The 13,298-nt window shown below is 33.1% G+C and overlaps 1 protein-coding gene across 7 annotated transcripts in view; it reads left to right on the top strand.

The window, feature by feature from the left end:
* Positions 1 to 13,009, top strand: part of Rab3ip (RAB3A interacting protein) — a 51,963-nt gene extending 38,954 nt beyond the window's left edge. For 3 of the 7 annotated variants that reach the window (XM_005328738.4, XM_078053157.1, XM_013360133.2), the window contains 7 exons: positions 579 to 656; positions 1,284 to 1,487; positions 4,465 to 4,593; positions 5,920 to 6,032; positions 9,621 to 9,720; positions 9,806 to 9,875; positions 12,655 to 13,009. In XM_005328738.4, coding sequence (XP_005328795.1) covers positions 579 to 656; positions 1,284 to 1,487; positions 4,465 to 4,593; positions 5,920 to 6,032; positions 9,621 to 9,720; positions 9,806 to 9,875; positions 12,655 to 12,737 — 777 coding nt within the window. In that variant the 3' untranslated portion in view covers positions 12,738 to 13,009. Of the gene's footprint in view, positions 1 to 578; positions 657 to 1,283; positions 1,488 to 4,464; positions 4,594 to 5,919; positions 6,033 to 9,620; positions 9,721 to 9,805; positions 9,896 to 12,654 lie in introns of those variants that run through there. The other 4 variants (XM_078053158.1, XM_040280331.2, XM_040280330.2 and 1 more) reach the window with 4 other exon arrangements.
* The last annotated feature ends 289 nt before the right edge of the window (positions 13,010 to 13,298 follow it).

Here is a 13,298-nt window from a genome sequence, read left to right as displayed (position 1 = left end):
CTTATCTTTGCTATGATTAATAATATGAATATATATACATGTATATATGTATACACATCTATACATACACGCATATATACATATCATGATCAAATTATAAACACCTAACTGCAAGGAAGTTGGCTTTGACCTGTGAGCCATTATCTTTTTTTTCATCAGAGTCACAATCCTTATAAAAGCATTATCAGAATGATTGAACTCTACTTGGCTGCCTCAGTGGTAATAGGTACTAAATGGAGTGTACCTGTTCTTAGTTCCTAATAATTTGTCTCATGTCAACTGCTGTTTTGGTAGTTGATATTGAATTCTTAGTTTCAGGGTAAATTTTGGCAGTATGCATTTGCTTCAATTATAGATGCTTGACAGTTGGCTTTTTTAGATTTTTTTTTTAATAGATGGACACAGTATCTTTATTTTGTTTATTTATTGTTATGTGGTGCTGAGGATCGAACCCAGTGCATCACATGTGTGAGACAAGTGCTCTTCTACTGGGCTACAACCCCAGCGCTTGTCAGTTGGTTTTTAAAAACAAATGTTAAATCCTTTGTTTCCAAAATTTGAGATATTAACTTTTTCAGGAAGCTCACAAGATGGTGAGAGAAGCAAATGTCAAGCAGGCAACAGCAGAAAAACAGCTGAAAGAAGCACAAGGGAAAGTAAGTTTTTATGGCTTTTAATAGAATGAAATTTAAAGAAATTACTAATAATCATTTTAAGGATACATTAATATTGATTAGATTTTTGTTCTGGTTGTAAAAGTAGTACTTATTCTAGATTTGAAAGCTACAGAAAAATGTAAAGAAGAAAATAGTTGCTACCTAGATATAATTAATAGTGAACATTGGTGTCCATTTATATTAGAACCAAATGATTTAAAGCCTTGTAAATCACATCTTAAAGTGAACATTTATTTTCTTAGCTTACTGAAAAGCCACATAAATGTTAGATGTTACTATTTTAGTAAGATCTAATTTTTACTATTAAAATTATTAAAATCTATTTTAGTAGTGAACTACAACTAATCATGAGTTATTAAATTTTGAAGATTTCAAAAGTTTATATACATTAAATATTTTGTTTTTGATAATTTTGATGACTAGTAATTGTTTCAGACCTTGTAGAAACATCAAAAAACTTGGATATACTTTCATTTTATTACTCCATAGGAAAGACAAATTAGACTTATTTTTTATCATTGAAAGTGTCTTGAGCAAATTGCTAGCATTTGGCTACATATGTCATAAAACATATTTAGTGTGTATGACTGTTGGTTTCTCTTCAAGATTGATGTACTTCAAGCAGAAGTAGCTGCGTTGAAGACACTCGTGTTGTCCAGTTCTCCAACGTCACCCACACAAGAGCCTCTGCCAGGTGGAAAGACACCTTTTAAAAAGGGGCATACACGAAATAAAAGTACAAGCAGTGCTATGAGTGGCAGTCATCAGGACCTCAGTGTGATACAGCCAATTGTAAAAGACTGCAAAGAGGTAACTGGTCAAGGACTGTCCCCTCTGACTCTATTGGTACTTGTTAATTCTCATCACTGAGGTCAGTTATGATTTTTGCCAGCAAAACTTTTAGTACAAAATATGCAATATTAAGATGGGGGAGGCTTTATCTAGAGCTGGCTGCTTTCAGGGATTCTTCACTTCCATTTTCTACTTGACTGACCTTGGAGTACCTGCTGGAAACTTGGTAAGTTTCTTAATCTCAATTTTTCATTTAGGGAAGAAACTGTCTTGTGTTGTATAAAGGAGAGTGGGTGGCTTTAGTAACCTAGTTCCTAGGTTACTAAAATGTATTGCTAGAATGCTCTCGTAAATTACAAAAATAAGAAATATGTGAAAATAAAACAAGGTGTTTTTTTTTTTCAATGTTGGGGATTGGACCCAGGGTCTAGTGCATGCTAGTCAAGTGCTCTACCACTGACCTTCATGCCTAGATTTAAGGTGATTTTCTTAAAAATTAGTGTATTGCTTTTATTTAATTCTGAGAAAAGTAGAATTTTTTATTATTAAGAGATTCCTAGAGTTAATTCAGATACTTAAGCAACAAAAAATAGAAATAGTGGCAGTTTATCATTTTAGAAGACATGTTATAAATATAACTGAGTTAGTATGCTAATATTTTGAATACTTAAGAGTAAAAATTATGTTATTATAAAATATTTTTAATTTTATCATTGCAAACGATGGCAAAGCATTTCCCAGGGGATTCATCAATAATTCATGGAGCACCACTTCCTTGTGTTTTCTTTTCTTTTTTTTTTTATTTTTATGTAATGCTGAGGATCGAACACAGTGCCCCACACACTCTAGACAAGTACTCTACTGCTGAGCTACAACCCCAGCCCAATCCCTATTTTTTTTCCTCAAGAGCTATATTTTACATTGTTGAATTCAAATCCATCATAATCTTGAAGAAGCTATTTATAATTTTTCAGTTAAATTTTTTCATGGAAGCCAGGAATTTATTAAATTATCTTAATCAAATTGCATTTAGTTTTGTTATTAATGAAAATGCTAATTAGAAATACCTAGTCAAATCTGGATGTTACAAAATATAAAATATACATTGCTTTCTTTGAAATATTTAACAAACATTTTTAGTCATAACTTTAATTTTGATTTCTTTGAACTTAAATAGCATTTTTAATGGCTTGTTTCCACTTGCATTTTTGCTATAGTTTCTCACTCATGTGTAATTTTGTTCTTTTCCCCTGTGTTTATACTGACAAAATTTAGATGTTTTCTCATGGAATATTTTAAAGGTTTGTTTTTTGGTTTTTGAAATTCCTTAAAATAAGAATAGGCAGCATATAACTTCAAAATAATAGCTTTTTGCTTTTTAGGTATTATCTTATGTTCTGATGTTTTATGAAAAATGTCAAAAAGTTTTAATAAGACAAAAAATTGGCCTAATGTAACTCGTAGAACCAGATGTGACTATCTCAAACAAAATATGCCTGTGATTCTGTAGAAAACCTGATAGGATATGCAGTCATGTTATTAGCAACCTATCTTCTGAAAGCATTTAAAACTCATTTATGCATGCAGACACACACTCAAGGCAGTCTTTCAGATCATACTGCTCAGATTTGAGTGCAGACGTTACTATTTTCTTACTGTATAGCCTTGGGAAAGTTACTTGATTTAAGTCATAACTTCCTTATCTATAAAATGGTGATTGTAATAGCTGTCTCACACAGTTCTGTGGATTAAATGTTTATAAAATGCTTACCATAGTTGTTGCAAGAGTCAGCTTTTAAGAAATGGTTTAAATTACTGCCTTTACATTAGACTCTTTCCTTAGAATACCATATCTGCCTTGGGGTTTATGTTCATTTTTTTAATAAACTTACAAAGAAAATGAATATGAAAACATTAAGTATTTATCTGCTAATATTCTTTATCCTTTTGCCTTTAATTTGATTCAAGGAATTTATGAATTGGGATGAAAAAATTCACATTGAGATTGTCATTATACATCTTAAAAGAAAGTCTGTAGGAAAGCTTGGATACGCTCAGCCTTTTGTTACTTTCACGTAAAGAAACTGCACCTCTGATTAAGCTATTTAGAAGTCAACCACAGCTGTAGTCCGTGTGTCATACATAGGGTATTAAGTGCATCTGGAGAAGAGTGGCTTAGGATTGTAAAAGAACAAGGGAGACACTTCTCTTTGGGTGGCTGGTATAGGTGTAGCTTTGTCTTCCAGCAGATGGTGTTGAATAGGTAAGCAGAGGGAATATTAGGATCTGCAGGGAAGAATACTTGGGGAAATTTTTTTATAGGGAGAAGGGAAAGAAGAGGAATAGCTAAAGGAGTGGTTAGGAAAATGAGTACCAGAAGTGAATTATTCTCAGTAATTCATATGGTAATTACTAGATGTTGATGTACCAGAAATATCTAAACATATTTTAAGATAATCAATTTAGCAGACAAGATGTGTGCTTCTTTTTGTCTTTTTGCTAATACAATGAACATTTTGGCAATTCTTCTAGAAATATTTTCAGGTAATAGCAGAACAATTAGTGTCATTTTTGACCCCATATTAAGTTTCACAGTTTAGTCTCAGTTTGAGCAGTTTACTTCGTTAACTTGGCTCCACTTTTTCATTGTTTTCAGAAAAGACTTACCCGTTTTTATATTAAAACAGTGTGCACCTTTGTCTTAAGAACAGCTCCAATGTTAATTTTGGGGGACCAGAGTTGAGGAAAGAGGTAGAATCATTGGATACCATAGTGGATACATTAAAAAGGGGTCAGTCAGTCATTTCAGAGTCATTTTTTTTTTCTTAAAGAAAAATTGCTAACATGTTTTAAAATGAATCAGGGATAGTTCAGTTCATTATTTTAAATGAGCATTTACTTTTCAGTAATGTTTAAATTAGATTTTTGTTTTATAAAATGGTTTTGTGTTTGTTCTTTTTAAAAAGTTGTTTTGTGCTTTCTTTTGGTTTGTTAGGCTGATTTATCTCTGTATAACGAATTCAGATCTTGGAAGGATGAGCCCACAATGGACAGAACATGTCCTTTCTTAGACAAAATCTATCAGGAAGATATCTTTCCATGTTTAACATTCTCAAAAAGTGAGGTAATTTTTTTTTCTTTTTTGTAGGAATGCATTAAAGTCGTTTCTGTTCTTTTTACTAAGTCATGTTACATATTTTCATATTTCTTACATTAGTAAGTTATTATAAAATGTTATGTTTTGCCATTTTTTCCATTCCATATTAGAGTCATAGTTGTTGGCATTCAGTTACTGAACATCTTTTCTTCTTTGAGCAGAGGATCATTCACACTGAAGTGTGTGTTGCATTGAAGTGAAGTGTAAATACATTTAGGGAGGAGGGCTTATTTCTTGATCGGCAGTTCCAGGTTTAGTGTAAGGGAAGTTCTCTACAATCTGTTAAAAGTTTTGTATGTGATAAAAATCCATGTTTAGTTTCTGCATCTTTTAAAACAGGAAAAATAATGCCTTCTTTGCTTTTGCCACAGGGTTAAGAGAAAGAAGTGAAGTAGATTATATATAAAAACTTTTTAAAAATACAAGTCACTATACAAATGTAAAGTCATAATTTTACTTTGTTCTTCCATATAAAAGGTTTGTCTTCAGATATTCTGTAAATTAATGTTTAAGAAATTTAATCCTAAGAGTTTTGTATTAAGTCTTTTAAGGATTTAGTTATAACATTACTTTTAAGGAGAACTTAATATGAACATTGTAACACTTTTGATATGAATATGTGTTTGTTATATCTCTGTAGCTGGTTTCAGTAGGCCATTCAGTATTAGTTATCTTGCTAAGCTGAAGAAGCTTGCTTTGTGTGTGTGTGTGTGTGTGTGTGTGTGTAATGGCAGGGATTGAACCAGGCTTTATTTAGGTTGTCAAAATGCTCTGCCACTGAGCTCCATCCTCAGCCCCCAGAAATTTACCTTTGTTACCTACTAATCAGTTGTTACCTTCTCCATCTGGAGACTTAATATTTGATAATGCAATTATTTTTTGCAGTCTTTTATAAATACAAATACAAATTGAGAAAATATATTGTCTAAAATTAGTATATGTTGCTGTGTTATAAATGACATGTATGTAAATTAGCAGAAGAAAGCATTAGGACATTCATTCTGAGATGGCATTTACAGTGGAGGTTAATTGTAGGTAAGAAGTGAACAGAGACTGGAATTAATACCTTAGATAATGAAAAAAGTTACTTCACTACAACTAAATTGCCTTTCATAACAGTATCTGAATTATAAAAGAAATTAAATCAAGAATATGTGATTTTTTTCCTTTGTGTTAGGTAAGGCGAAGTTAGTGAAACTTGGGGAAAGATTAATTCATAAAATTAGTTAACCATAGAATATAATTTGGTGCTTTTCTGCCAGCATGGCATCTAATACGTTTATTTTTTTTAAGTTGGCTTCAGCTGTTCTGGAGGCTGTGGAAAACAATACTCTAAGCATTGAACCAGTGGGATTACAACCTATTCGATTTGTGAAAGCTTCTGCTGTGGAATGTGGAGGACCAAAGTAGGTTTTCACATTTGTAGCTTGTAAAAATAATGAATTTTTGTGTGTGTGCATTTGTTTAGTTTTTTAGTTTTAATTGTGGTTACATCTCCTTGGGTTTCTATTCAGAGTCTATATAGCCCAAAGACAGATTCCCAGACAGTGTGGGAGATAGCATTTCAAATTTAGCATCAAGAGAAAGTCTTTTAAATTACAAAAATATACATATATGATAGGGATCCAGGTAGACTAATGATTAGAAACATGGTTTTTGTTTTTTTAACCCCATGTTGTGACCCATTTAGTGGATTGTAGGCAGATTTTTATTTGTTATGCTTGTGTATAGCTGTGTACACTGGGTGTCTGTATGAAATATTTCTGAGGGTTACCATAAAAATAATTTGAGGAGATACTGAATTAAACCAAGTCTTATCAATAAAAACAGGGTGCCAAAGAAATTGGATCAATCTTCACCTTGCATATTGCTAATATAAAGTGTTCTCGCTTTTGTAAATAATCAGTTTTGTCTTTCATGTGTGAGAGGTATTTGGGATTTACATGTGTGTTTGTAAGTATGTTTTTTTTTTGGATTAAACCCTGGGTCTTGCACCGGGTGGACATGCACTCTACTTCTATCCCCAGTCTGCTGTTTGGGATCAGAGGTAAGACTGCCATATTTCATAGCAAGGCAAGCTGTTTTCATCCAATCCCATGAGAAGGAAAGATTAAAACCAGTTTTTAGATAGTGCTGGTTTTAGATAAAGGTAAATGTTTGGCCTAAAACCAACACTGAATTGTACCCTGTTTTATGTTTTAAAAATGACTTGGAAAACTTTTGAGGAAGGTACTTAGTATATAAGAAGCAGATCAATATGGGAGACTGGAAAGCCCAACAGAGCTTGTAGAAAGCAATAATTGACTTTCCTCAGGATTATTGTGAAGTCAGAAGATGAAAAGACTAGTTGAAATTAACCAATAAGTCTGTTAAAATCTGTTGTAAAAGTTCTATTCTTCCATTTCTCTCGATGCGCGTACATTCTCAGTAAGCTTAGAGAATGATTGTATTCATGTGACTGTGTGTGGAGTCTGTGAGCCACACATCTACCCAGAGTCTGTCCTGTGTCACACTCCCCTTGTGACACACCTCTAGCACAGTGGCCCCTGAATCATAGGAAAGGATTTAAATTCTACAAACACCCAAGTGTTTTTAACTTAGTACTTCAACCACTCAATTGAAGAATCAAATTTTGTGATAGCATTTTTTATACTTTGAAGCTCTATGTCATACTTTATTTTAAATATAGCATATAATAGTTTTTATTGTATAATTTAAATTTTGTGTCTATGATATATCATACATATAATACATTTGCAAATACCATCGAATGATGACAAATAGGGGTATCAGTGAAAATGAATTTATAGTATTTTAGTAAAACAGATACATACTTAGAGAACAGTTTGCCAGTTTAAGGATACTGTGCTTGTTGGCATGAGCTCAGAAGCCAAGGAGTTTGTAGTATATATCATGTGGAAAAACTGAAGGAAGATGTATTTTTATTATTTTTTAAAATATTTTTTTAGTTGTAGATGGACACAATACCTTTATTTATTTTTATGTGGTGCTGAGGATCAAACCCAGTGTCTCACACTTGTAGGCAAGCGATTTACCATTGTACTACAGCCCAGCCCTTTTTATTTATTTATTTGTTGGTATAAGGGATTGAACCCAGGGACACTTAACCACTGAGCCACATCCCCAACCTGTTTTTATTTTTTTGAGACAGGTTCTCAGTAAGTTGCTAGGGCCTTGCCAAGTAAGTTGCTGAAGCTGGCTTTTGAACTTGTGATCCTCCTGCCTCAGCCTCCTGAGCCTCTGGGATTACAGGTGTGTGCCACCACACCTGACATATTGTCTTTTTAAAATGAAATGTAAAGTGTGGCCTTTACCAAGATTCTTGTGGTCTGGTTATGAAGATAATGACTAAATAAATGTCATAGTGCTATAGGAATTTTGAGGAAGGCAAGATTATTCCAAATGTGATCAGGGACTCTTGAAGGGAGGGAGATTTGATCTGTTTTTATATCTATTCCCAGAAGAATAGTGTATATAAAAATAATTTTTATCAGCTTGATGCTACTTTTTCTTCTTGGGTAAATTATAATTTTGGAAGTTCCAAGAACTTCTAACATTGGAATCTTAAATTTATTGACCTTTTATTCTCCCCAAGCTAGTAATTAATACTTTGAAATAGTTATAAGTCATTAAAACAATTTGCTAATAAAGGAACAATGGAGACAAAGTCTTTAAAAAGATCAGAAGTGTTTTGTGGTTTTCATGGCCACCTCCAAAATCATCCTGTTCCAAATAACAAAAAATTCCTCAGGGTGTTTACACTATGGAGGTACATTTGTATTATGGTTCTTATAGAGCTGATATTTAATGTTTATATAATACATTTTTCTTTATTATTATATAACTTACAATGTCATATAAAATGCCACTGACCATTTTATTTTACTTAGAACAGTGTTAAATTTTTTTAAAAATACCTTATTTTCATTCGTTTATTTATTTATTTAATGTGGTGCTGAGGATCGAACACAGGGCCTTAGGCATTCGAGGCGAGTGCTCTACCACTGAGCTACAACCCCAGCCCCATGCAGTGTTAATTTTATATTGATAAGAGTGATAGTTGTATTCAGCCAAATTCTTAGCTTCCTAGGGTGGCAAGTCTAGCCTGATAAGCAAGTGAGCTTCATCTCATGGAGCAGTAGTGACAGGTGGCTCATTACTGATGCGTCAGTCACTAAATGTCAGCTGTGTGCCAGGCACTTAAAGATGAATGAGACACTGTCTCTGTCCTCAAGAGGCTTATAGCCTCATCCCCGACAGGGAAGTCCTCGTGCCAAATAGGAAAGATGGTACAAAATGCAGTGTGCTGTTTATATGTGTGTTAAGATTCAGTATGTTTGTAATGTGGCTTAGTCCTTTCTACTTCTCCTGCATTAAGTGCATATAAGCCAACCAATCAAACAAGGAAAAAAAAAAAGTACCTCATCCAGAAGCTGTTACCCTGCAAGCTATTGAGAACAGGATTTGGGGATTTTTGTTTGTTTGTTTTAAGACAGGGTTTTGCTACATTGTTGAGGCTGGCTTCTTTGAATTTGTGATCCTCCTGCTTCAGCTCCCAAGCTGCTGGGTTTACAGGTATGCAACACCCTGCCCAGCAAGAACAGGTTTTGAGACTTGAACAGTCATCATTAAATTCTCAGTTGAGAAGTTGAAGTCCTTGTACTAAGCTGAGCACTGTCCTAGAGCTGATTACTTATTTTAAATTTGTTCTAGGATAGGACACATTACACAGAAATATTTGGTTTCTGGTTCTAGAAGCAGTTAGTGTTATGGTATTAAGCATATATTAGAATATAAACTCCTTAAGGACACAGATTTTGTTCTTTTCATCACTATAGCCCAGCATTCAGAAAAGGGTTTGTTACATAGTAAGTTCTCAAGTATTTGTTGTTTACTAAGTGAATATATAACTTATATAAATGGCAGGAGCAAAATGCTTTTAATTTTAAAAAATGATATTTATTATTTTACAGAAAATGTGCTCTCACTGGCCAGAGTAAGTCTTGTAAACACAGAATTAAGCTAGGGGACTCAAGCAACTATTATTACATTTCTCCTTTTTGCAGATATAGGGTAAGTGACTTAACCACAGTTTATTAATAAAATTCACTCTGATGCACGGCATTTGACTCATGACATTTTTTCCCTTTCTGCCTAGATCACTTCTGTATGTAATTTTTTTACATACATTCGATATATTCAGCAGGGACTCGTGAAACAGCAGGATGGTGAGTGTTCTTAATTTGCTGTAAGTATGTATATGAAGGTTTAGCAAAATGTATGACAAGTAATGTTCAATAAAACTTTATTGTTTTTACATTTATATTGAATCCCTTTTGTAGTTCTAATGAAATGTGTAGATAATTTGGGAACAAATCTCTCTTTAAAAATATATATATATATATATTTAGTTGTAGATGTTTATTTTATGTGGTGCTGAGGATTGAACCCAGTGCCTCACACGTGCAGAGCGTGTATTCTACCACTGAGCCACAACCCAAGCTCCAAAAACATCTCTTTTTAAAAATAAAATATTCAATCTCTTTATTTGCCTCATATTACACTCTCGAATTTTAAGCCAGTCCAGTTTTAATTTGTAAGGTATATGCGATCAATCAAGTGGTAAATGTTGAGGAGAGTACAAAGATTGTTAAATTTAATTCTTAAGAGATGAAAATGAGAAAGCTCTAAAAGTGGTCAGATTTGTTTAAAACAATTGTTGGAAGCCACAAAGGAGCTCACAGCAAATTTTTTCTGTATTTTCTACTTTCACATGTGAATTAATAAAGCAATCATGAGATGATTCTGAATGGAATAGATTGCTACATTCTAAACCAGCAGAAAGTGCACATGATGTTCCAGATGAGCCACCTCAGACAAATGTGTTAATATTTTTAATACAGTCTTCTGTGACTGTCCAATGTCTTAAATATCAAGCATAAAAACTCACATGGCCTGACAGCTTTGAAGCAGTTTTTCTTGAGCACATGTAGTTTAGGGACAAGTCTATGCCAGTTTTGCATTTGAAGTTGTGGGAGATTTTCCCGTTTATATATTTTTAGGTACTGAAAATGTCTTTCAGTCACATAAACTAGTGAATCTCAATTCTATAGAAAAAGTAGTCACGCTGGGTGTGGTGGTGCACACCTGAAATCTCAGTGACTCGGGAGGCAGAAGAATCACTAGTTTGAAGCCAGCCTCAGCAAAAAGCAAAGTGCTAAACAACTCAGTGACAACCGTCTCTTAATAAAATACAAAATAGGGCTAGGAATGTGGCTCAGTGGTTGAGTGCCCCTGCGTTCAATCCCTGGTTACCTCCCGCCCAAGAAAAAAAGAAAGAAAAAGAAAAAAAATTCATATCAACAAAATTTTAGTCTTTCTCAAACTCTGGTTTGTTGGAAAAATTGTATTTATTTAGAATCCCATATAATTGAACTTTAATGCCTAGAAGAATAGGAATGAAACTGCCCTTAATTAAGCTGAATTTCAAAAGTCTGTGTAACATTAGTCTTTGAGCTGTATAATACTTTTTATGACTTTAATAACAGTGAAATCTTTTTAAATAACTGCTGGATAATATGATTTAAAATGGAAAACAGATGATTTATGTTGTTAAATTGTCAGAATATTTTTTTCCTTGTTAAAATAAGATTTGTAGGAAAGTCTGAAAGATAATTTACTTTATGAAAATAAGAAGAAAATGACATGAGTTATGGCGGTAAAGGTGATGCCTTCTCTGCTTTCTGTCCTCTTGGACTTCACATATTTGGTACTTGTCATAGACTGTGGGTTTATAGTAAACAAGTATTTTAATTTTAAAATCTGTTTTCTATGCCTTATATGAAACAAGGATTAATGGCATCTAAGTCTAAGGCAGGGTTTCCTGACCTTGATACTATACCTTGACATACTAGATCTAAAAATTTAAAATGCTCCATGAAATGAAGCATTGGGGCAGATATGATGCCACAGGAAGAAAATCCTACACCTGACTTCATGCATTAAGTTGTAGTCAAAACACAGGCAAACTAAAAATACTCAGGCTATGTGGATAAGGGGTATGTAAGACATGAGTGAATTCATGTTTAGAGTTGGATATCTTCCCCAAGAAACCTTATTTATATGTAAATATTCTCAAATCCAAAAATATCCCAAATCTGAAACACTTCTGGTCACAAACATTTCAGTGAAGAGATACTCAGCCTGTGTTGACATTTTGAACTGAATAATCCTTTGTCAAGAAGGGTATGTATTAGTACTTTGTAGAATATTGAACAGTATCCCTGGCTTTACTCACTAGATTCCTTGGATGTGACAGTGAAAAATGTATACTGACTTTGCCAAATGTGCCTTGGGGGACAAAGCTCCCCTGGTTGAGAACCACTGATAAATCAATGCCATCTGACATAGACCTTGTATTATTTGAAATACTAAATAGATTTTTCTACTTATAGTGGAAAATTATAAAAGAATATAGAGTTGAAATTTACAGATAATCTTTTACATTTATTTTTTAATTTGAGCCCAACACAGACTTTTCCCTATTATTACAAAGAATGTTCCTGAGTTTTCTGGTTTGTATCATTTTCCTTTTTTCGAGTTCACTCTCTGTTAGTGTTAATGAAGAATAAAATGGCTAAAATATAGCGTACTAAAGCAAGAAGATCTATAAGTTTAATAATAATTTGAAAAATTGAACATTGAATTATACTCACTTCTAAGGGAACAAAATTGACAGTTACTCAAAACACTGAAGTATATACCTTTTGGGGGCTAAAGTGATAGTCTTTGAAGTATTTAACAAATAGTTGTGACAAAACATGAATATTACTTTTATTGATAAAACTGGAATGCCCATAAGTACGTGGAGAAGTTTGTGTGAAATATTGAAAGACTATTTGGGCATTAGGTGTGTCATTAGGAAATGCCCAATTTGCATTGTTACCTAATCTTAAATTTTTAGATGTTATGTTATGATTTACACAACTGTCTTCTCTGTTTGTATAGTTGATCAGATGTTTTGGGAAATTATGCAGTTGAGAAAAGAGATGTCATTGGCAAAGCTGGGATATTTCAAAGAGGAACTCTAATGCTCTGCGTGGGACCATGCATGAACCTCCCGGAATATCTGAAAAATGGCTGAATATTTTTATGGTTACTTGATATTTATTTCTAAGGAGTGGGCCCAAGACTTTTTCCCTTATTGCAGATTACACCAAGAAGTACTGTGATTTCTTTTTAACTGACCTATGCTGTTTCTGCTTATTCTTTAGTTGAACACACTATAAAGAATTGCAGGTGTACTAGTGATTGTAATTTATAGCTGCAAAAAAAAAAACCAATAAATAAATATTAGATTGAATGTTTGTGTTCATATGTGAACAACATGGCAATAAACTTGAAAATTAAAGCAAAGTGGAAAAAAAAATCCTAGGAGAAAAGTTTTGATTAAGAAGAAATCAGAGGGCTGGGGCTGTAGCTCATTGGCAGAGCATTTACCTAGCATGCATGAGAGTTTGATCCTTAGCGCTACATAAAAATAAACAAATAAAATAAAGACATTCTGTCCATGTACAACTACAAAAAATAAATTTTAAAAAAAGAAGAAATCAGAAACTTGAGCATTGCTATTACTATTAAAGGAATTACTT

The sequence above is a fragment of the Ictidomys tridecemlineatus genome, chromosome 6, assembly GCF_052094955.1.
Source record: "Ictidomys tridecemlineatus isolate mIctTri1 chromosome 6, mIctTri1.hap1, whole genome shotgun sequence".
In the NCBI taxonomy this organism is placed as follows: Eukaryota; Metazoa; Chordata; class Mammalia; order Rodentia; family Sciuridae; genus Ictidomys; species Ictidomys tridecemlineatus.
The sequence above is the reverse complement of the archived record's forward strand: the minus strand, read 5'-3'. Positions and strand labels throughout refer to the sequence as shown.